At 31.3% G+C, this 25145-nt stretch overlaps 2 protein-coding genes and 1 long non-coding RNA gene across 11 annotated transcripts; 2 read left to right on the top strand and 1 right to left on the bottom strand.

Annotated features, from left to right (window-relative positions):
• The first annotated feature begins 7841 nt into the window (after window positions 1-7841).
• LOC143193726 (putative multidrug resistance-associated protein lethal(2)03659) lies at window positions 7842-14069 on the top strand. Of its 5 annotated transcripts, none has more exons than XM_076400054.1 (23): window positions 7842-8063; window positions 8147-8322; window positions 8413-8523; window positions 8849-8983; window positions 9040-9244; window positions 9296-9521; window positions 9576-9732; window positions 9790-9920; window positions 9972-10139; window positions 10199-10362; window positions 10417-10556; window positions 10623-10938; window positions 10997-11170; window positions 11228-11409; window positions 11469-11717; window positions 11775-11997; window positions 12051-12275; window positions 12346-12526; window positions 12584-12856; window positions 12927-13083; window positions 13144-13314; window positions 13364-13486; window positions 13536-14069. In XM_076400054.1, exons 2-23 carry the CDS (start codon window positions 8249-8251, stop codon window positions 13777-13779), a joined length of 4029 nt encoding a protein of 1342 aa, XP_076256169.1. In that variant the 5' UTR covers window positions 7842-8063; window positions 8147-8248; the 3' UTR covers window positions 13780-14069. The 5 variants fall into 5 exon arrangements, with proteins under 5 accessions (XP_076256169.1, XP_076256171.1, XP_076256170.1 ...); XM_076400056.1 differs by having other exon boundaries at window positions 7934-8063; window positions 9324-9521; XM_076400055.1 differs by having other exon boundaries at window positions 7940-8063; window positions 8153-8322.
• A 157-nt stretch (window positions 14070-14226) lies between these two features.
• On the bottom strand, window positions 14227-15210 carry Sld5 (DNA replication complex GINS protein Sld5). 5 transcript variants are annotated; one of them, XM_076400060.1, is made up of 4 exons: window positions 15057-15210; window positions 14805-15001; window positions 14589-14746; window positions 14227-14531 (listed from the first exon to the last, which is right to left on the bottom strand). In XM_076400060.1, exons 1-4 carry the CDS (start codon window positions 15114-15116, stop codon window positions 14290-14292), a joined length of 657 nt encoding a protein of 218 aa, XP_076256175.1. In that variant the 5' UTR covers window positions 15117-15210; the 3' UTR covers window positions 14227-14289. The 5 variants fall into 5 exon arrangements, with proteins under 5 accessions (XP_076256175.1, XP_076256174.1, XP_076256178.1 ...); XM_076400059.1 differs by having other exon boundaries at window positions 15048-15197; XM_076400063.1 differs by having other exon boundaries at window positions 14805-14982; window positions 15057-15196.
• A 7855-nt stretch (window positions 15211-23065) lies between these two features.
• LOC143193591 (uncharacterized) lies at window positions 23066-24866 on the top strand. The gene is made up of 4 exons (XR_013005062.1): window positions 23066-23205; window positions 23264-23349; window positions 23417-23478; window positions 24729-24866. It is a non-coding gene; the product is annotated as an uncharacterized LOC143193591 (long non-coding RNA).
• The last annotated feature ends 279 nt before the right edge of the window (window positions 24867-25145 follow it).

Genomic DNA, 25145 nt, shown 5'->3' with positions numbered 1-25145 from the left:
ATAGATGGCCTATAAAAACTATGTTATATCTGTTTCTTTTGTTCAAACGTGTTGTGAGAACAATGTTATGTTTTTGTTTCAAAATCTTATATAAAATAACAATAATATTATATTTAAATATAGAATTTATTGTTGTAGGCCTATGGCTGGAATTATTATTATTATTTTGTTATTATTATTAATTGATTGGATTTAAATAAATGAAATGCTTGTACAACTTTTATTTGTTTCATTTCATACTTTAGCACATACAACATTTTCATTCAACGCAGTAAAGTTGGTCAAATAGGAAAAGATGATTGAATATTTCTCCGAAAGAATTCAATAATTAGAAAACAATAAGCAAAGAGCCTCAAGTACTAAAAATGGCAAATTAAGACATTCGAATTGCAATTTGGAAAGCTAATAAAATCCAGCGAAATCACGCTGGCCTACAAATATTCCTAGAATTGCAAAAAATATATATTTATCTAATATCTGAAACCCATTTGATAAAGGAACAATTTATAAAAATTAGAGTATATAATATTTATCACACTATACATCCAGCCAACACAAAAATAACATTTGTCAAGAATTCGGACTCAGTTTAGCAGAAAATTAAGTAACAACAATAACTTTTAAATCACAGTATTACAATCGCAGTCGGTACAGGATTTCAGCGAAAATTATTTGAATATCCAAAATAACCGAAGTGTTGTGATACAAGATGGGGATTTAGAATGACGACAACTAATGGCAATGAACTTCATAAAGCAGCTGCTAAGCTAAGATATAGTTATATGACGACTGGAAAACAAACTTATTGGTTGACTGATTTAGAAAAAAACTCATACCTGTTGGATGTACTCATACTTAGAAACATAGTATCCAAGTATTTAGAAGTCGAAGAAAATGTCGACCTAAGTTCAGAACACATACTAGTGATTTAGACACTAAGTATAAATATAATAACAAAACCCAACGATAACAAACAAGAGAACAGACTGGAAAGGATTTGCTGAAGAATTGAACAATCAACTAAATCTACTCCTTAAGACAGCCGAACAATTAAATTTGGACGCGAAACATTCTTTGTAGATATCCAACAAGCTGTTTCCAATAATACTCCAGAAATTAAGAGTACAATTAAAGGAATTAATTACACGAAAATCAAGGAAATGGTAGATGAAAAACGAAAGCTGCAAAAAATGGCAGCAAAATGGTGAACACCTGAAAATAAAAATATTTTAAACAATATAACCCAAAAGTTTTAGGAAAATACTAGAAATTAAAAAAATCCATAAATTATTATATGCGAAACCTACCAGATGATAAAGAAACAGATTATTCGCTCTAAAAACCATCAAATAACTAAAACGAATGTCTACACAGTCCACCTATAAGAGACCTATGGGCAAATTGGGCACACAACAATCAACAAAAAGCGAATGCATTTGCTGACCATCTATTACTGATTCAATTTCTCACACTGAAAGGAGTAACAAAAGTTATCGATGTTATCTAAGTGATTAAACCTTATTTTTAGCCTTGGAAACTATGGACTGAAAAATGATCCACTGTTTAGTAAGTGACTACTTTTTACTATCGATTGATTCAGTCGCTATTTTTGGTTCAACTGATTTTATTAGTTGTTACTATCGACTATTTCAATCATTTGATTTTTAACATTTTTGCTTTGTCGTCCTAGACGCCACCTTGAAATTTTATGCTTACTTTTATGCATGATTGTAAATAAGAATATATACACAAGTATAATATATACAATATGTACATTAATATAGCGGCACTTTTGAAGAAAAATAATTTTGACTACATTTATGTTATCTTGGCAACAACTGGATCTTAATTTAATGCCGTGTTAAATATATTATAGCTTTTCTTGTTAACACTTTTATTATTGTAAGGTCCGGACAATCCGACCATCTGTTTTTTTTTTGACTACCTGAATGGTGAACGAGTGAAATGGGTTGATCCGTTTTTACCCTCAGTGTCGCTTTATATCGCCATTCAATTAATCGCGTCTTCTTTTTTCGAATGATGCATGATTTACAAATGATAAACGAACAATATCATTTTCGATATTTCATTATATTTATATTTGAATGATGACTGAATGAATGACAATCGATATTGTAATATGTTAAAATTATATATGCAATATTTTAATTTATCCAAATTTGCACGGCTAATTGTTAACATAAAAAACAGATTCTTTATGGTTAGTAAAATTAATGAAATCATCCCAAGTGGAGAAACTTAATTTCTAACTTGATTACATCTTTTACTATTTTCTGCAAATTTTGCATAAAACAAATTCATAATCATTCGTGCATGGAAGAAGGAGGTTATCACATAACAATTTCTTTTCCTTGTCCTCAACAATCTGATCTTATATAAGAGTGAAATAAATAGCTAATTAAATATGAGAGAGGTGGAAGTAAGGGGCAGAAAGAGATAGAGGTGCACATTGCACAGTGCACATTGCAAATATTTACTTTTATAAATAAAAGTGTTTTAATACGTATGACTATCTATCTCCACGCAAATCGCTAGATAAAAAATCGATTCTAACAAAAACATCTTAGCAAGTACCAAGAGCATACTCTCAGCATACATCAGCAACCGTGATTGGGTTCAGTTATTTTTATAAAATATAAATGTTAGTTACTGTAACATTTCAAAAAATATATAACTGAGTGGGAACATAAAATTTAGTTTTCCTTATTTTATTAACAGTTTTGTTTCCATAATTTACCAACATATTAGAAGAAAAATTGTTAAAACTGTGTTGATAATTATTCTAAATTATTAATTAGTTTCACTTTAATTAGTTAACAATCTTAACAAAATACTTAGGATTTAAAATACAGAAATATAAAAATAGAAGTTTTCTTAAGCAATAATATTCCACATTTCAGTAAATTCGTATATTCGTCACAATTTTTTTTAAACTGTTTAAGACCATTGAGTTTTTAATTTTTTTTTATTAGAATCTTTACACCCTGGAATTCAAAGGATAATAACTTCAATAAAATTCGGTAATTTTATATATACTAGAATACTCTTTTAATTAACAATCTAATGCCAAAAAAGTAACTAAAAAATTTGGTTTTAATAACAAACTGATTAAGGTTTAAGATAAAGATAGCCTCTTAATAAGATCAAAGTAAATAAAACAATGTCGATATAATTTACGTATGTTTGCACTAATGCCACTTTATAAAATATTCTAACACACGTGATTCTGGATACGTAAATGTCAGATTCTAAAATCGATACTATTTCATGTTGTCAATTTAAAATATGTAAATAGTATTTTAAGAGACCTATACCAATAAACCATATCGGAATCTGAATTTTGGAATTTTACTAATAATTGTGATACATTTTATTAAATGGAATAAATGGCATGACATTACATGCATTATCTTAGCAATTCGTGTGTAATATAATTTCCAATTGAGTAGTTAAATATAATGTAATAAGCATAATAGATAATTTATCGCCACTTTTAATGCCTCCTATATATACTCTACGCTGCTGATATCCTAATAACAAAATAAACAATCCTTAAAACATTTGCCGACGGCATAGACATGGGGGAAAGACATCTTTGATTAGAGCAGTGAGTGACAGTTAACGACATCCACAAATGGACTAGAGACTATAAAATACAGCTTAATATCTCTATAATACTATCTTAAAATCCGTCAGTGTAAATTTATAATACCAAGGACAAATAGCGTAAAGTGGGACGCAGCTTGGTGAAATGACGCATCGTGAGTCACGGCGGTTTAAAGAACGATAGCTACCGCGCAATATTGTTTCGCAGCGTGCCGTGGCGCAGTTTTGGCCAACATGATCTTGCGGAAAGCAGTGTTCTCGCAGTTTTTCGCCTAAAGGCACGCTGAGTGTTTAAAAATGGAAGAAGAATTAATGGAATATGTGTGGATTTGACAAGTTTTGTACGATACAAAGCATGCAGACTACATAAGGATTAAATTCTTTAATTAAAGTAAATTCTCCGCAAGTCTTTCTTCTTTATAGATACAACTTCTCAGTTACCTTTTGCTAGCCATCTGGGAGATAAACATTACCATTTCAGATTCGAATTCGTCTTCCGAATCAGAATCAGAACTAACTTCCAGTTCAGTCGTTATTAGCGCAGTATCAATTGCCATTGTACCATGCCTAAAATTAATTGAAAATTGAATGAATAATCGTAAATTGAAATTGAATGAAATAGCAGACACTTTAAAGATATCAGCTGAACGTGTATATCAAATCATTCACGAATATTTGGGTATGAGAAAGCTGTGTGCAAAGTGGGTGCCGCGCGAGCTCACTTTTGACCAAAAACAACGACTAGTTGATGATTCGGAGCAGTGTTTTAAGATGATCAAGCGTAATAAACCCGAGCTTTTGCGTCGACATGTCACAATGGATGAAACATGGCTCCATCATTTCACTCCAAAGTCCAGTCGACAGTCATCCGAGTGCTCTGCACACGATGAACCCGATCCAAAGCGTGGGAAAACGCAGCAGTCAGTTGGCAAGGTTATGGCGTCTGTATTTTGGCATGCACATGGAATAATAATTTTCATTCGCTACCTTGAAAAAGGAAGAACCATCAACAGCGACTATTACATAGCGTTATTGGGCCGTTTAAAGGACAAAATCGCCGAAAAACGGGCGCATTTGTAGTAAAAAAAAGTTTCACCAAGATAATGCATCGTGTCATAAATCAGTTAAAACGATGGCAAAAATCCATGAATTAGGTTTAGAATTTCTTCCTTATCCACCGTTTTCTCCAGATCTGGATCCCAGAGACTATTTCCTGTTCTCAGATCTCAAAAGAATGCTCGTTGGGAAGAAATTTTCGTCGAATGAAGAGGTGATTGCCGAAACTGAGGCCTATTTTAAAGCAAAGGACAAAATGGTATCGAAAAGTTGGACGGTCGCTATAATCGGTGTACCACCCTTCAAGGGAATTATGTTGAATTTAAAAAAAAATTGCCAAAAAAATATGTTTTACTATGGTATACCGGAGACTATGGTACTAGTACATGTGGAGTACTATGTACTATGGACTAGAATACTTGACCTGTTAATTCTACGACAATCAGCAACCCATTTTTTAAAATTGGTTCAAGTTTTCGAAATCAATAAATTTATCGTTTTACTATATTTGACTATTAACGGCCATTAATGAATTATAAAGCATAAATCAGAAATTAACATAGTTTTAAATGAGCCTTCTATACTGCTTGGAATCTATTTCACCCAATAAGGTCCAACAATAATAGGTTATCATGTTTTTGTCCCAAGATCCTTGGTATTTCATTATATCTTGAAGTCGCCTTGTGTCACTCGTGTCGCCTATATATTGTGGAAAAAATCAAGATGTGATTGCAGAATGTACTGAAGATATTGGAGCTACAATCTTATGGCAATTTTGCAACAAATTGTCGATTAATTGCTTGTAATCTGGTAAATTGTGGTTACGGAGAAAGTTGTCATCAACCCTTTTGGCCTTAAATATTTTGTAAATTTTGCGTCAGCCATTAGTTTTCGAATGTCAGGTTCGAAAAACATTCCTTCTTTGATTTTAGTATATAACAATTTTGAAAACAACTTGGTTAAGTAAAGGAAAGTCAGCCTCTCGCGATTGAGCACTTTGACAGCGTTCTTAATAAGACCTAATCACAGAAAATAAACCTTTAATATCATTGCGGAAACACCTGTTATTTTATTTTTTTCAAGAACGGTAAAATCAGGTTATTTCTATTTCTGTATATAGTGACTTGTGTTCTAAGATGGTTCCATTCCTACAACTGTGATGCAAGCAACTCTGCTTTTTACTCCAATAAACTAAAATCGCGAATCAAATCAGTTAGTTCATTTTGCGAAATTAAATATTTTTACTTTCGAAACGAAAATCGCTTTCAATGTCCTCCGATGATGAAGACAAAGTTCTTAACGCATTTTTTGCACATGTACCTGGACAAATTGGCAATGGATTTACTGTCCGTACGTGGAAATGCCTGCGACACTCACACATCATACGTCAGAATATTTATACTATGCTATTTTTTGCATTTACAACGACGATATTCATCGAGCAAAAGTAGCGACTTAGGCGTGTAGTCCTGTACACCATTTTTCTGTTCCCTGCATAACGTTGACACAGAAAATGATAGGTATACATTTTCACGAAGTGTTTCACTTTGTTACAGCTTGTACAAATTTGATACCCATGGCTTGTAAGTGCTTACAACAGCAAAACCAAAGTACTGCAAATACACATCTGTCAGCCCATTTGTCATATAGCATCTACAAACAACAAACATACCAAAAACATTTGGATCGACTTTCTGACGCACATAAAGCAAATAAGTTCCAAATAACAGCCGTTATAAGAGCGCAATGCTGCCAGCACGCGCGAACTCGAAAACTAAAACCAATCTTGACACAAAATTGAAAATCTGAGGTTAGGGAATCAAATTACGTCAAGAATTGGTTTTTAGATTTGTGTTGTTTGGGAAGATTGTAATCCTGAATCCTTAATTATTTTATGTTTTTATTTTTCACTGAGAAGTAAAATGCCCGGACCGAAACTACAACAATTCAGGTACTGGTGTTTACTTTAGCATATCGCCATAAATACCACACAACACACTTCAATCGTATTATTATTTAATAACACTAACTGAAGCCAAAAATCTCATTAACAGAGCATATGCATACCAGCAGTAATTAATGAACAATTAATTCAATATATCAGAACAGAATAAAAAGTAACTATTTATGTAACTAACTATAACTATATTATAAAATAAATTTCATACGTGCTATAGTTTGGCTTCTTTGAATAAGTATTAACGAGATATGCTAAAGCCAGCTATTCTGTTTCGATGCTCGATTTTCTATTAAAATTTTCAGTTAATAAAAATAAAAAGCATATCGCATTCACCTTTGCAAATATGATATTTATATTACAGGTATCTTAAATCCTCCTCTTATGCAAATGCAACGTTGTACCTAAATTTCATTATAATATTTATATATATTGCAATATAAAATGCTGATTGCAGTTCATCATCACATAACATTATTATTTCTTGCTTTTTTCAAGTCAAATCGGATAATGAACCTAAAAATACCGTTACATACCGTATAGGAGATGCAACCATTAAAATCATATATATATATATATATATATATATATATATATATATATATATATATATATATATATATATATATATATATATATATATATATATATATATATATATGCATATCACGTTTTCTATATTTCTTCGTGCAAAATATTCTTGTAACGCTTAATAAAGCCGAAATATAGATTTTTGATGGCATGTTCCTATAATCGTTTGGTTCAATGATGAGTACTTTTATCAGTCAGTCTCTGCTATAACAATGTTTAGCTGAATTGCCATTTTTAACTGATAAAACAGTCGTAATATTACGAAATCAAATATATTCAATATAATTTTTAATACCTAGGTTGGTCGATGTTTATATCTTGGTTGCCCTTAGTCGGGCTATTCATGATTTCTTGTATTGCATTATACTGCTTAATCTTTCAAGAATAAAATAACTGTTCCTGTTTGTTTTAAATACAATTTTTCTATTAAAATATTCTGAATACTTGAATATTGACATAACAAATATACACAAAACGTTTTTACTCCTCCTTCATAATTTTGGAATGGCCCGTGTAATCCTTTTTTATCATTTCCAATATCGATTAAATTAGCATCCCAATATTATTATATAATTCATCCTTATATACGCAAACTACTGATATAAACTATAGCGTAGTCGATATTGTTTAATTCAAACTTGTAACATATTTGTAGAATTAAGAGTTGATTTAACTTTTAATTGATTCATAAGTTAAGTTCAGGGACTCCACATTTTGTTAGTCACCAAATTTCAGTGCGCCTTAAAACAGGACGGTATACACATCTTACACTTTAAAGATTTGAAGAAAACACTGGTTTAACTAAAAATTAGAACAGTAATTAAACGAATAGGTGAGAACAATATATATTATTTTGGTTACTTTTAAATGTCAGTTAACATATTTTTAACTTAACCTCATTTTATTTTCGATAAGTTTAAGGATTTTCAATTGAATAATGACTTTAAACGGTCTCGACTGTGCGCTTTATTACTTATTAATGTTATAATATAATCAAATACTAATCTATTTTATAAAATGGATTCAACTAAAAAATACGAAAAACCTAGTCCTGAGGAATCAGCCAATTTTTTATCCAAACTTTTCTTTTGGTAAGTAATTATTTAATACATAATAATAATACTTTTTTAAATAAATGTTTAATATGTTATCATTATTATAAAATAAATTATGTTTTTTAGCTGGTTATTACCGTTTCTTAAATTAGGATATGAAATAGATTTACATATTAAAGATATTTATAATACAGTAAAAGAAGATCTTTCAGGACCATTAGGAGATACTTTAGAAAGGTAAACTATATAATGGTAAATAAGGTCTAACTAAGTATTTTAATAGATATGCGCGATATGTAACGTGGGGATTTAAATCAAGTAATTAACAAAAAAAATATATTTTTTAGTTCTGGTGTAGAATATCAAAAATATATTTTATGGCTTTACACCAGTAGAGCTGTTTTTTGCATTCTGTTATCATTTTAAAATTAACACCTATTTTTAGACCACATTGATTATACTAAAGTAATATTATGACTTTTATTGCTATTGCTTTTAAATTATTTATAAAGAAATTATTTATTTAATTATAATTTTAAATATATATAACTATATATTTTAGGAATTGGAATGAAGAAGTCAAAAGAAAAGAAAATCTAAAGGAAAAGCCCAGTTTAAAACTTGTAATATGGAAGACATTTGCAAAATCATACATGTTCTATGGTATTCTATTTTTCATAAATTGTATTTTTGTGAAGCAAGTACAAAAAGTATTGCTTTATGTTACTTTTTGGCGTCATATATGTGTTTCAGGTTATCACAACCAATTATTCTTGCTGAATATATAAAATATTTTGATAAAGATTCTACTGCCACCACAAGTACAGGATGGTTATTGGCATGTGGAGTTGTAATTCTCGCTTTTGCCAATGTGGTTTTTATGCATTACTGTGCCTTGTACTTTTCACGTATTGGAATGCGTGTTCGAATAGCTTGTTGTTCATTAATGTATCGAAAGGTAAGTTCATTTCAATAAGTGTAGTTACATCAAAACAAATTTAGTTTCTAGTTACTGAAATTGAATCACATGTCCTTAGCTAAAACAGCAGCTGGACAATTGATTAATCTAATGTCTAATGATGTCCAAAGATTTGATGTAGCAGCATCTTTTTGGCACTGCTTGTGGATTATGCCAATTCAGACAATTTTTAGTTTTTGTGTTATGTATAATTACATAGGGGCGGCTGCATACCCTACAATTTTAGCTATGATATTACAGGCAATATTTGGACAAGGTAAGTTATAGCAACAGGTATTTATTATTCATTTACTTATATTATTTTTTATAGGATATTTGTCAAAACTGCAAGGTCTATACAGAGCTAAAATAGCACAATTGACTGATCATAGAATAAAAATTATGAATGAAATTACATCTGGTATTCAAGTAATTAAAATGTATGCATGGGAAAAACCATTTGAGAAAGTAGTAGAATTAGCAAGAAGGTCAATATTTAACATAGTTATAAATTTAAGTGTTATATTATTTTTTCCCGATTTAAGGAATGAAATACGTATGATCAGGAGGACTTCATATATAAAAGGGTTTTCTTCAGCTCTAAATGTTTTTGTTGAAAGGGCTGCCCTTTACATAGCTGTAATTTCTTATGTTCTAATGGGAAATCCAATATCAAGTAATAGTATCTTCAAATTTAATTTCACTAGAAAAATTATTTTTTTTATAGGTAATGTGGTTTTTTCAATGGCCCAACTTTTAAATACGATACAATTATATATGTCTATATTTTTCCCTCTGGCACTCTCTAGCTATGAAGAAGCTAAGGTATCTGTTAGGAGATTGGAGGAATTTTTGACACTGAAAGAGAACACTGAAGAGGTTTCTTCTGTAAATGGTTAATTAAAGCATATAAAAATTAATTTTTCAATCATTCTAATCTTTTAAGTATTTTAGAGGAAAATAAACAGTCTAATGATGTAAAATTAACAAAAGTTAGAGCTAGTTGGTTACCGAATCCAATAGCCCATACATTAATGGACGTTGATTTTAAAATTAAGCCAGGTACTTTTTGTTGTATTGTTGGGCCTGTGGGATCTGGAAAAAGTTCCTTATTACAGGTATCAAAAACTTGTTGCTTAAAACTGTTTTTAGATTCATACTGTATGTTTCAGGTTTTATTAAAAGAACTTCCTATTAATATGGGAGAACTACAGGTTCCTAATAACTTATCTTATGCCTCTCAAGAACCGTGGCTTTTCTCTTCAAATATACGACAAAATATTTTATTCGGTTTACCTTATCACAGTAAAAGGTATGTATTTATATATTTTAATTTAATTGTGTTAAACATTAAGTCTAAAATATAACACTGTTTTAGGTATAGTGAAGTTGTGAATGTATGTGCTTTAAAACGGGACTTCGAAGAACTTCCTTATGGTGACAAGACTCAGGTCGGCGAACGAGGTGCGGCTCTTAGTGGCGGACAAAGAGCCCGAGTCTCACTTGCTAGAGCGGTATATAGAGTTGCTGATGTATATTTATTAGATGATCCTTTGAGTGCTGTTGATCCCCATGTAGCTAAGCATATGTTTGAAGAATGTTTTCAAAAATACTTAAGTGGGAAAACTCGCATCTTAATTACCCATCAGTTACAGTTTTTGAAAGGAGCCGAACTAATAGTAATTATGAGCAATGTAATTTATTAAAAATATAACAAATTGTTCTTGCTTATTGTTGCGTAACAAATTACAGGGAAAAATTGATAAAATTGGAACATTTAGTGAATTAGAAAAAGATATTTCAACACTCTCAAAAGAAATTGAACCACAAAACAAAGAGTTACAGAATGAGGAGGAAACTGTTGAAGAAACAGAAACCACTGAAAAGCCAGTAAGAGAAAGATTACAGTCAATATCATCAGTAATTGTAAGTATTAAAAAGCTTTAAATATAATCTTAACTACTCAACTGATATTTATCATAGAGTATGGTTGGTACAGAACCTGATGAAAATCAAGAGATGCTAGAAAAAGGATCAATTAAATCAGCAACATATATAGAGTATTTTAAAGCAGGTGCTTCAGTATTATTCTTATTATTTTTATTAGTATTATTGATTATTGCTCAAACAGCTTGTAATGCTTCCGATATGTGGGTAACCCATTGGTGAGTTCACAGTTGCTTTAAAGATATAGTCATAGCTATTAATGTTAACTATAAATTAGGACCAACAAAGAGGAACTTAGATATGTTAAAACTGAAAAAGTAAACATAACAGACTTTGATACAAATGTTACTACAACTTTATTACCATTCCTAGACAATGAAAATTTAACGAGTTCAGACTGGGGTAGTATTAATGGAAGTATAATAGCACCAGTTATTTCAGGGCCTTCCGATATAAAGGACAGAGACTATTATATTTGGATATATACAGTATTAATTCTCGTTACTGTTATCTTAACTAGTGCTAGGTAATCTTAACAATTGTATTATATATTGGGGTTTCTTAAATGTGATTTTACCATTAGATCAACACTCTTCTATAAAATATGCATGAAAGCGTCAAAAAACCTTCATAATAAAATGTTCAGTAATTTATTAAAAGCTCCTATGGCATTTTTTGATACCAATCCATCTGGAAGGATTTTGAACAGATTTTCTAAAGATATGGGATCAGTTGATGAAATTCTACCTAGATGTATGTTAGACGCAATTCAAATATTCTTAGTGATGAGTGGTATCCTGGGAATGGTATGGTTTTCATTATATAGTAATTATCAGAAATACACTGCTAATTTATTTAGGTTTTTATTGTTAGTCCATGGATGATTATACCTGCTATAATCCTTTTATACATATTCACTTATGCCAGAAATTTGTATTTGGCTTCAGCTCAGGATATTAAAAGATTAGAAGGTGCTACAAAAGCTCCTATTTTTTCACACATATCAGCCAGCTTATATGGTTTATCTTCTATTAGAGCATTTAAATCAGAAAAACTAGTTACGAAGGAATTTGATGACTTGCAGGTAAAGTATTATTTATTTTGGTTTGATATTCGAAATAATATGTAACGCTTGTTAATTTATTTTGGTGCAGGATCAGCATTCAGCAACTTGGTATATGGTCATTGCTACTAGCGAAACATTAGGTTTTTATTTAGATGTGGTCAGTACTATCTTCTTGGCTTTAGTTACATTCCAGTTTTTGATTTTTGAAAATGAAAATACTTTAAGTGGAAATGTAGGCTTAGTTATAGCACAAACTCTTATACTTACAGGTTTTGTTTACTAATTATACTTTTTATTATTGTTTATTAAAACCTGTCCATTACCAGGAATGCTCCAATTTGGTGCTAGGCAGTCTGCCGAAGTTTCATCTAACATGACTAGTGTAGAGCGCGTTTTGCAGTACACAAAGCTAGAAGAAGAGGGACCTTGGGAGGCTTTACCAGCTAATAAACCACCGGCTGATTGGCCTAAGGAAGGAAAAGTAGATTTTAGACATGCATATTTAAGGTATCGCCCAGATTCCCATCCTTCAATTAGAGACCTTAATATTGAATTTCAACCTGGCGAGAAAATTGGCGTCGTTGGTAGAACTGGGGCAGGTTCGTTTTAACTTTATTTTATTGAAAATGGCATCATATGTGGTTACGACTGAAAACGTTTAACTCATAGGAAAATCTTCTTTGGTTGCTACTTTGTTCCGGTTGGCACCTATAGATGGACATATACAAATTGATGGCCTAGATACTGGAATTGTTGGTCTTCGAACATTACGATCATCAATATCAATTATACCTCAAGTTCCTACATTGTTTTCTGCTAGCATAAGGTTGCATTTTTGCCTTAAATAGATCTATTTGTAATTTAGCCCATATACTTTCCTTTTTAGGTATAATTTGGATCCGTTTGAAAAATGTACAGATGCGCAGTTATGGAAAGCTTTGGAACAGGTTGAACTAAAACAAAATGGAGTTGCGTTAGAGACCTATGTTAGTGAAGGTGGTAGCAACTTTAGTGCTGGTCAGAGGCAATTGATTTGCTTGGCACGGGCGATAGTTCGGTAAGAGGTTTTTAAGATGAAGCCTGTTTACTAATATTTTAAATTTCAGAAATAATAAAGTTCTAGTAATGGATGAAGCGACAGCAAATGTCGATCAGAATACAGATTCTCTTATTCAGACCACAATCAGAGAGGCATTTAAAGATTGTACTGTTATTACGATAGCTCATAGGTGATAATTTTTATTATGATATTTCGAGTATTTTATATTGCTTTTTTAGACTTAATACTATAATTGATTCCGACAAAGTTTTGGTTATGGATGCTGGACAGGCAGTAGAATTTGCCCATCCTTATGAATTGTTAAAGAAGAGAGATGGATATTTTACAAAAATGGTCCAACAAACTGGAACAACCATGGAGGGTAAATTAAGATATCTAGCCAAAGAAGCGTATGACAAAAAAACTGTTCTATGGAATGGTCACAAGGACAATACGGAAGAAGAAACAGAAAATTCGCTATGAAATTTATATAGTGCCTTTCAAGAGAAAAAAATACCTCACAATATTTGTTCTTAGAAAATTATAAAAGTACTATGATTACATATTTTAATGTATTAACTATTTTGTAAATAACTTTCTTACAGCTTAATGCCTGTTTATAATTTATTACTACTTATTTGAAAAGTTATACTTAAAACATTCTTGCAGAACATTTTGCACTACTTAATTTGTGAATTACTTAATAGGACATAATTGAACATATATTTTATAAATGTTTATGTAAACATATACAAGTATATTTTTTGATGATTTTTTCTATATTGTAAATGTACCTTAAATTATATTTACGCTTATTAGAATTATAGACTAAATTTTAGCAAATGTAACATAATGGTATAATAATGGACAATAATTTACTTGACAATGTTTTATGTTACTTATTCATACAAAAACTTAATAAAACTCTAATTTAAAAAATATGTATAATTTATTGATTAAAAATCTATTATATAGAATTATGTTTAAGAGTTGCTATATAAGATGTACATTGCCACTCTTAACAAAATTATTTACGCTTTTATAACTGATTAAAACCTGTGAACCTTTATTGAGATCAATTAAATCATTTTCATCATTACCATCATCGATTACAATGCCCTCAATATCTTCTTTTGATTTTAAAAATACCATAGTATGTAGATTTGGGTTAATTAATTGTGTCTCTGTAATGCCAGGGCAAAACCTCATAATGGATTCAAAATGTTCTCTAATACCTAAAGGACATAATATTATTAACTTAATTATTTCAACTTAAAATCTTTAATGCTAACTTTGATCATATTCTTGTGCAAATTCCAATTCATTTTGACTTAAATATGTTTCACTTCCTTGTTGAACACGACTTTTTTCTTGTTCTAAAATCACGGTTGAATATGTTTCAATTTTTTCTAATCTTTTCCTTAGATAACTAGATATTAAAAATCTTATTCTAAAAGGAAGGATTCAAAAGTAAAAAGAAATTAATTAATAATGCTAAATATTTAAACCTATCAACTTCCATTTGGTACAACCCTTTCTTGAAATCAGCATTACTCAATTTTTTAAGATTATTTTCTAAGGTAGTTATTTGATCTAAAAGTAATTCGACTATATCCATTCTATTTGGTAATATCTCTGGCGAGAATTTTTCATTTAACCAATTCTCTTCCATTAACTGTATTATTTCTGGAAGAGATAGTTGCACCTAAATCAAATGCTACCGTAGCGTAAAATATTTAAAAAATTATTACTTTAAATACCTCTTCGTCATTATCGATATCTACATCATTTATAGCTGATTCTATATCTATCTCATCCATTTTTTAAAAACAGAGATGTTTTGAAAAACAACTATATTAGGTTAGGTTTTTTCAATGGGTTAGGTACATTCTAGGTATTTTAATAACGAACTACAAGATACTTTACTTGATTAAATTTTAAATTAAACCGTGGTTTGTAATATATTTATGTAAAATAGCTAACAACAAAATATAAAATATTTTTCCTAAAATTTGCATCACGGGGTGCCTAGACATAAAAGAAATCCTTTAGTGAAAACGATTTTTTTTCATTAATTTTTTTTTGAATATATTGTTTATATTTTTCGCGATATATGTCGATTATGGACAACTTTCTGTTATTGCAAACAAGATATTTTGATGTTATTATAAGAATTAATAAAATGGGAAGGAATTTATAAGATAAGATGGAAATTATGAAAAAATATAGGAAACATCGGACTCAATGATTTGCCTCAATGAACGGATTTTTAAAATACCCATTGATACATAATTGCAATATTAAGATAGTTTTATATATAATCGTGTGGCTTTTCATTATAACTGGCTTTCTATTGCAATTTTAGGGTATTGTATAATAATTTGTTTTAAATGAGGGAGTTTGTTTTATTGTATTATATCAAACATAATATATACTTCTTAATAATCTCTGTTTTGGCGATATTCATATATTTATTGACTTGTGCAATACAAATATGTTATATTTCGCTTTGTAAATATTAAAACTTTTGTATTGTCAAATTAAATATTAACATTGCCGGCTTGGTGGAGCGGTGGTAAAAGCGGTGGGACGGTCCTCCTGCTGTTGCGATACTACGGGTTCGAATCCTGCTGGGATATGTCGTAAATTTACGTTTGTGATTGTTTAAAAATTGTGAATGTTCTAGGCAAGAGTGTGTAAAATCCGACAAGGAAATATGATCCCAGTCACGCCAGTAACCAGGCTGGGTAAGAGCGGATGTCTTATGGGATGATTTCTAAGTTGGTCACTCGCCAGTCGGTAGGCTTAATGCTGAGGACCGTGGTTTGGAGCCCACGTTAAACTATAGGCCCAGTCCAAATAAACCCATTGGTAAAGGAGACTTTAAAATATACAAAAAATATAGTAACACTGTATTAATGCGCTATTTAAAGAATATTTTAATGTTACGTAGTTAATTGTTAATGATGATTTAAGAATGTAAAACCATTAATTTTGGTGGTTAAGTAGTTAAATAGAGCATTTTAAAGTGCAAATTTTCTTATATCATGTATATATAAAAAATTCTAAATATAAATGTATTTAAGAATAAAAATATTTATTTGTGTTGTTTTAATCACTTTTTTTATTAAAATAATAAAACCTGAGGAAACAGACAATATTTAACTGAAAAATTAAAAGTCAAAGTTACGAATTTCAATAAAAATAATTTATTATATATTTGTATTTTAATTTGACAAATAAAATTATTGGCACGCCCTTGAATAAAAATTCTAAATTTGTTCAAAACACTATAGTTAAAATAATGTTTCTTGAAGTAAATAAAAAAATGTTAATATAAACAATGTATTTTTTTGATGTTTGTCGAAGAAACCAGAGTGCCTTGATGTTTCCAACCCTACACTATGCGCAATATGTTGCCGTTCTGTATTTTATTTCGGTCACTGTCCATGATTAGTTTGCTTTAAAAAAATTAAATATAAATTAATTTTAAACAAAATTTTACATGTTCGTACTACTAGTTATAATTTTGATATTGGCGTAACTGGATATGTCTAAAATATAAATATAAAAAGGCATTAGGTTATAGTTAATTTAGAAATAAGCATTGAAAAAAATATGTTGACAACGATGTATTCTGATATGTGGATTTTGATAGTACTTCATCTTTGTTCATTATGGTTGTACGAGCGGTGCTATGCGGTGTAGCTCGACGTCGTCGCTCCAAGCAACTATGCTCGTTAATTTTTCCAGTAATTTTAGTGGTTCGCTTTTTTTTTAATATAATGCCTTGCTGTGCTCCATAACGGGTAAGTGGAAATTGAATATATTGTGTTTTGATATATATTTTAACTGTTTTCCTATTTTCAGGTACGGAACATCACAAATAGCTATTACGCGTTATGCGCGTGTGACATGGGCGCGTAATGCAGCTGACGAGCCTGGATCGTTCTAGACTTGGTGCACATTATTATTCCCTTGGTAGCAGGCCATTGCAGACTTTGACACGTTGTATGATATCGCCCGTTGCTTCGGCAACTTCTAGTTGATCGCCTTGCGGGTCGCCTACAGCTGGGGACCCGGAAGTTCGACCGATAGATGATGAGTGGGCTAGTATGGGTTGTCATTGGTGGTGGTTCGATAGATCTTCGTTCTTCCTTTTCCGGTGATAATGTGGGTCTCGTCGGTCATCAGGACTAGTCACGCGAACAATTCGTTGAAGAATTTTGCCCAGGATGCCGGGAGGCCCGTGGTGACCATCCGGATTGTGCATTGCGTGCCCAGCGTCACTATTCGGCGTGGTAAAATCATCCATCATTTTTGTTTGTTCTCTTTTTGATCGATCAAATGTAACGCGAATTCAAATTTAAAACAGTTTTAACGCCGGTTCGTTCCTGACAATGGTCGGCACGTACCCGTTTTGTCGATGGATATTTATTTTTTATTCACCGAAATGGCTTCAGGCAGATCATTGTTTTGGTTTGGGTCGGCGTTGAAGCTTCTTAACCGGAGCCAGCATATTCCAGCGTTTTCTTCAGGGAAGTGAGGTAAGTTCTCTTATTTTTTTGATTTCTCAATTCTGAACTATTGTTTTATTCTATTACAGGACATTGCGTGTACGCAGCGTGAGTGTTTCTTGTGTCCGTGATGTGTAGTCCAACCTCCGTGAGAAATAGGGTCTCGTCGAGCTCTACATTGCGCGCTAAATTATTTTTGTAGGGTCTCTCCGAATGCCCAAAATATTTCGAGCACTCGATGTGCGCTTCTTCCGTTAATATTAGGGTTGGACAGAAGACTAAAGGCGACAGGATATGGAAAGTCAGGTAAATTTATATTTGTTTTATATTTTGTATTCTTTCTTAATATATGTTTTGATTTTTTCCAGTTGGGGTACAGATTGAATCGCGTCGCGATTCCAGGTCGATATGATGACAATTTATTTACGGTGAATGTAGAGCGGCCTTTACCTTTCCTATGTTCAACGTAAACTGTCTTATTGCCGATGTTTTCGAACGCCTTCTATGGAGCATTTGTTTCTTGGGATCGTGTTTGAGGAAATCCGCAATTGGTATTGGCCTGGAATGAACTCGTTGGGGACCTCAGCAGGATTATTATCAACTTCAAGATGCCTTAAGGTAATTCTTTTAATTGATTACATCTTAGATTAGATACGCTTAGTACAGTCTTAATTTAAAAATTAATTTATTACTACTGTTATGTTGTACATGCATTAATACACTAGTTGTACATGCATCTATAGGCGAGTACGGGATCAATACATCGGTATGTATTTCCCAAATTAAAATAAAACTAAACGACTTAAGCTAAAGTTAAACGTATACTTGTACACTAAATTAGTTCGTATGGTTTGGTTTGCTTCAACATTCTAATTTTCTACGTATTGTCTAGTAGCTCAGTAGCATTGCTTTCACGTTGTTGTGATTTACCAATCTTTTTAAATCTATTAAGGCGAAATCTTGGTCACTTCAAATATCCATTTGATTTCAAGGTCATCATGCAGCTCTTTGTTGGTTCCGGATCGATAAGCATTGATAGTTTGTCGTACAACTTTGTTTTGTGTGCGTTATATTACTAGTTTGTCAGGTTTTTTAAGCATAATTATTCGAGCATTCCGGAATATACTAAAAGTTTAAAACAGGCATTGAATATATATGTCTACATGATTGTTGCTTATCGTGGCATTTGTTTCAATAACTCGGGTGAAATATCTTAAATTCCAGGAGCCTTTTTAAGATTGAGTTTGTTGTCAATTTCCGTCGAAACTTCTATTGGAGAGATCAGATTTACAGCTATATCGGGATGATAAACAGGATTTATATCTATTGTAGATTCTACATCATTCGGTTGGAATATGTTAGCTAAATGTTAAGCAAATAATTCAGCTTCTTCATTGTTGCGTCGAACCCATTTCAGTTCGATCATTCTAATAGGCGGTACTCTAATAATTGGTCTTTTAAATTTCCCCGTTGCTTTCCATAGGAAGTAATCTTTGTCTACTTCCCATTTTAACTCACTTACATATTTTTCAAAGCAACTCTGTTTATATACTTTAATCTTCTCATTTGGCTATTTATTAATTATATTAAAAATTGTTTTATCTACAGAATTTCTGGTTCTGTACCATACTCTTCTAGCTCTTCGTCTTTCTTTAAATCTCTTGTTTGTATTTGATTTGATGAGATGCCTTTCGAATTGTAAAACACTGGTCTGGCACTTTATTACTGTCAGTAGGCCAGTAAGTCGGTTCACGCTCTAAATGAAAGTTAAAATTTGTAATATTAATTGCTGTGAGTATCGTTTCGTTTTTCAGGTGTTATGAATCGTGAACCTCAGGAGGTCTGTTTAACATTAAAGTCGCTTCCAATAATAAGTCTTGGGCCTAATTTTAAAAATAAATCTCTGTATTGTTGTGTTATTTTGTATCTTGGAGTATATAGCTCCTTTGTTTATTTCAGCACCCTTCTTTTCAATGTCAACTATCGTAGTTTGAATTTCTTCTTTTGTGATCTCATATTGTTGGAGATGCTGTATATTGTGTTTTATAAGTAGAGTTGTTCCATCTCGAGCACTTCGGCTGGTATGTACTGTTCAGTATGTCATTTTATTTGGCTCAAGTTCTTTTATTTTCTTCTGGTACATTATACACCCTTTATAATTGGCAGGGGGTCCTTTTTCGCTGAATAATGCACACGTTACTACGCTATTGCGGTGCTTTCTACATTGATTTGTGTGATGTTTGCTAGCATACTTCACACATCTAGGTTCCTTACTTCAGACATTTTTAGTATGCTCAATCTGTTGGGAGTTTGTGCAATACTTTTATTTTTCTTTGGGGGTTCTATTTTCATTTTACAGTCTATTAGATATTTTACGTCATAAATGGTTTTGTTCTCATTTTCTACTAAATCGACGCAAAACAGCGGGAAAGCCTTAATAAGCTTTTTGTCATTTGAATTTATCGTCTTTTTCATTATAGGCGTAAGGGTCGCGATTTCATGCCCGTGAGTATCTAGTTCGCTTTCGATATTATCTTGCCTTGTTGACGGTAGTCTCACTATCTCTAATAACGACTGTGTACCACTTATCTTTTTTTTAACCGACTTCGAGAAAAGAGGAGGTTCTATGTTCGACTGTATATTTTATTTCCATCAATATAAAAATTATAATTTTATCAGATATACACAAAATTAAATTACGAACATAACAAATCTAATTTGTTGCTCGGCACCGACTTCAAAGTGATCAGTTGGAAGTAATTAAAATGATAATGTAAATAGATAAATAGGTTTACGTAGGTATTAAGTTAAATTGTGTGTATATAATAGAATATAAAATACGTGTATTAGATAGGTTAAATAATGTTTTTGTTTATTTTTATTTACTTTTTATAACGATTATTATGTACATATATTATTTTAAAATGTTTTTTTCCTGTTAAAAAGTCGATTCAATTTTTTTGTTAAAAATATTTTAATTGATATGTGTGGAATTCAAGTGTACTGAATGGATCATTTGTCATCTATTAATTTTGTTTCATTTGAATGAGATGTTTCTTTATATTTTTTATAATCTTTTCTTTTGTACAAATAACGTTAAAGACATTAGTTGACAGATCAATGAACTGTACTCGGTTAGTGGCTACTCCGTTTATTTATTTTCTTAAAATGGTCAATATTACCTTAATCGGAGTACGCAGAGGAATTTTAACTTCTTGCTTCTGTTTTTTTCATGTTCTGTATATTTCCTTGATATTTTCTTAATAGCGGGGAATAAGGTGTCATTTCGGATTTCTTCCTCTTTTTATCCTTCTAATTCTTCACTTCTGTGCATTCCGGTTGTTTACCTACCTCTCGATGTAGTTCGTCCTCATCGGTGAAATATTCTTATATAAAATGTTCTCGTTTTCTTGGTCAATCCTCAATGTTTTGTGACGGACCTTGCAAATGGAATCTCATAGCTGCAAGCTTATTACTTTGTATACGAACAGTATTTGAGTTAACTGCTGATTAGTCAGTTCATTGTTTTCATTTATAAGTTCTTGTTTTCACTGTTCGATTGTTATCAGGGCGAAGAACGTTCGTTGTTTCGCGGCACATATTCACTTCACTTTGGGTTGACACTATCGCATAACCCATACCTGGGAACTCTTTGAGACCATTAACTAAAAGTTGACCGTAATAAAATACAACTGTGTCTTTGTAATATTTGTAGAGAGTTTTGAGGTAAATTTAATTATTACATAGTGCCTTTAGATACACAATTCCAAAGGAATTTAAAGAATTGTATATTCACTAAAGTCAAAATTGCTCGACTGTGTTACATAATATGAGCTTTATATATTAGTTTATGCCACAGTATTCTTCTAATATGTTAAAAATTTAATTCTAATTCTTAATGAAATTTTTTTCTATTGTTTCAGGTAAGTGCGCATAAACGACGTATATGAACGCGATACTTATTACGCAACGAGAAGTTAATATTTGAGTGTGAAAGTGGGTGATTATAGAAGAAAAAACACAGGTAGGATAAGTGCAATTGTTTTTATATTTTGTTTATAATAATGCATGGAGGGAAAAGTAATTTCGAGTTCGTCAACGTTTTTAAAAGTCAATTTATTGAAATAATATTCCAATACTAAGCAGTAATATTTATCGTTTTTTGCGATAAACTTTTATCACTTTTCTGATAGAATTATACATTTATAACTGTAGAGTTTCCAAGATCCCCATTCGAAAAGTGAATCAAGTTATTTACGGAAATTTCTTTTAAAACCTTTAAGAGAGTTTTGCAGAGATTGCAACAAAATTATGGTTGGGCGGGGCAAGATCCGGGCTATACGGTGGATGCATCAATATTTCCCAGTCAACTTGCTTCAATTTTTACTGAGTTATTAAAAATGTGAGTGATGTAGCGCTGTGATGATGAAAGGCAACGCCTGTTCCATTGATAGTTTTTGATGGCCCACTTCGCGTTACAGTTTATTGACAGTAAAGAGTCGAATTCGTAGTTTGGCCACGTATTAGTAGCTCATAATATTCTTTCCTATCCCATTAAAAATATTCCTTGGTGTCAGTGCGGGCTTTGCAATTATTTGTGAAGTTTTTTTCTTACACTATTCTCCTATGTTATCCACTTTTCATTGTCCGTAATCAATAGTTTCATAATTATTGATTTCGATTCTTTTTAGGATTTTGAAGGGATTCACAAAGTCTTTTCGATGGTCACGCGGATAACTAAATCTAAAATAGACATACCAATTCTGACATTAGCATTCAATTAAGCACTAATCGCCGTTAACACCATACAATTTCTGACGAATTTTCGGAAATTAAAATCAAAATATGAAGAAAATAACCTCCTCCGAATCTCGCTGAAAGGACTATAACTTTTGACTGAGTAAACGATTGATGCTGTAGTGTTATAGTTAAACCCATTGAAAAAGTATTATTAGAGATATACAAAATTACTTTTCCCCCATTTTTTTATATTATCCAAAATGTTGAGATTTTTTTAGGAATCAGAAAATTATTTATGATTAGTTGTTACTCCCTTTTATGAAGTTAAGAATTTAATAGGCTCAGTGTTAATGATAGTATGACCATACAAAAGTAAATCTTATTCAGAAATAGAAGGTATTGTCTTTGAGTATCTTGATGGAGAGTTCTGGTGAGGTCATTTATTTATAATTTATATTTCTTAATTAACATTAGTTTCAAAAGTTTCACTTATCACTGTGTAACTGGAAAGTATATATAGTTACCTTAACGATAAACTAATTTTTAATTTGTGTACTACTTAGGTATTGGTATAAGCTATAGTTTTATTATGAAGCATTCTTCGACTGATGATGTCCGTGGAACATGTCCTAGTTCGAAGGTTTACAACAAGGTATAATAATAGTTATTATCATCTTTAGGATAACGTAATAATTTTTATTTTCTTTTAGAAAGAGTATAACATTGGTGGCAGCTGCGTGGGGTTGAAATTTGGGACCTTTCTTTAATTATTTCGAAGTAAATGCTTAGAATAGACGTAAGTTATTCCACCATTTATGCTCTTCTGTTACACTGATGTTATTTATTGTTCAATATTTCATCAGATCAATCTACTGGATGTGTGGTTGATACATGGAGATTTTTATGGTACCTGTTATTCTGATAGGTAAATAATACACTACTTTTATAAAATCATTAAATAGATACATATAACCATTAGGTATACTATCCAGGTATTCTGATTATTTTGTCATTTTTAAAAGGCGCTGTAAAAATTAGTGCTATATATAGTAATCAAAATAATTAACAAATGGCGATGCCATCTCGAAAGAATGATATTGGTTTGGCAATGATTTAATTATGGATCCAGCCAGCCAAGTGTTGTCATGTGAAAAGATGATTTTGCGTCTGTTATACGCTTCTACTTTTGTTTTTTGCAACGATATATTTTTCAATTTATTCAGCTGGCGCCTGCAGACATATGAGGTTACAGTTTCATTTGGTTTTGGCAGCTCGTAATACACTGCACCATGTCGATCTCACCATATGTATAGTACGATTTTATGGTCATGAATACTCCGCTTGGCTGTCGATGTGGATGGTTCTCCTAAACTAACCTATGACCTATTGTGCCTGAGATTGTCGTACTAGATTCGCTTTTCATTGTCAGCTTCAATTCAGTTTCAATACGCTACACAAATGTTTTCTGTTTTGCTTGATGTTTGTTTTGCGCAATAAAAGTGCGACACTAACATGGTTCATAAGTTCTCCTTAACGGTCTTTATCAGTTAATTCGTGTGGCAGTCATGTTTCCTTCTTTTGAATATTTACCATCCCATATAACAGTCTGGAAAAGGTTGATTGATCAGCTGCTTAGCTGTCTGAAAGTTTTTTGCGTGCTTGATTTTGATTTCCGTTCAATAAGCCTTAAAATTCATTGTTTTTTTGGCAATTCAGGTCTTTTTTTGTCATTGACATGAAAAATACCACTTACCACTTAAGTTGGTGAAAACTAAACCGATAATTGGGGTATGACGAAGCAGTATCATGCAGTCACTCTCACAGTTCACGCTGAAGACGCAATCACTATAAGTTTCTAAATGTTTTTGATGATGATTTGATTTCAGTAGTAGATTTTGTCAAATTAAACAATAAATATTATCAATATTGAAAATGTAATTATGAGCCCTCCATGATTAGCCTCTGTATACACTGAATAATACTAAATGGAAAATTATCATTCTATAAATAGTATAGTAAAGAAACCTCAAAATAAATATCGTTGATCAAAATACTTGAAATACCTAATATTTTATATATTTTATGTTATATTATTCAAAGCCATATTCGTTCTATAAGAATATGGGTATATAATTAATATGGTTTCGAATATCAACCTTCTCTTTTATTTATTAGGATAGAAGATGCAGTGCAGTGCAATCCCAATTTGTAATCGCAGTAGCAGCCCAATAATTTTGGTTATGGGACGACTTGAGTCCGATATCAAGTTTTATTTAGGCTGTGCCATGAGACATGAGATGCTTTTGAATGGTGGTTGAACCCCTTGTCTCTTTGTACTACTTACTATTATCTATGGGTTTTTGTCAGGAGTTTTAATATTTCTTTATATACAGATCTGACTATTTTATTAACTATACTATTTTATCAAGTTGTACTAAATTATTTTAAAATATTCATTCAAAAATTTCATTTTATTGTAAATCAACAGCATGTGTAGTTATTGTCTTAAACTCCATTCTGTTATAGCAATATCAATAATGTATCTAGTTATATTAAATCAATTTTATTATGTATTTTACTATGTTGTAATGC

This window comes from Rhynchophorus ferrugineus, unplaced genomic scaffold, assembly GCF_030347505.1.
Source record: "Rhynchophorus ferrugineus isolate W39M unplaced genomic scaffold, kcgeb_rfMv2 rfM3, whole genome shotgun sequence".
Taxonomy (NCBI): Eukaryota; Metazoa; Arthropoda; class Insecta; order Coleoptera; family Curculionidae; genus Rhynchophorus; species Rhynchophorus ferrugineus.
This window is presented reverse-complemented; position numbering and strand designations above follow the sequence as displayed.

Coding starts and splice junctions, on each gene's coding strand:
- Sld5 (XM_076400059.1), bottom strand. CDS start 15,116: ATGGATGAGATAGATATAGAATCAGCTATAAATGATGTAGATATCGAT. Junction 14,747..14,804: donor TACCAAATGGAAGTTGATAG/GTTTAAATATTT, acceptor CCTTCCTTTTAG/AATAAGATTTTTAATATCTA. Junction 14,532..14,588: donor TGCACAAGAATATGATCAAA/GTTAGCATTAAA, acceptor TATGTCCTTTAG/GTATTAGAGAACATTTTGAA.
- LOC143193726 (XM_076400054.1), top strand. CDS start 8,249: ATGGATTCAACTAAAAAATACGAAAAACCTAGTCCTGAGGAATCAGCC. Junction 11,171..11,227: donor AGTCAATATCATCAGTAATT/GTAAGTATTAAA, acceptor TATTTATCATAG/AGTATGGTTGGTACAGAACC. Junction 12,857..12,926: donor CGTTGGTAGAACTGGGGCAG/GTTCGTTTTAAC, acceptor TTTAACTCATAG/GAAAATCTTCTTTGGTTGCT.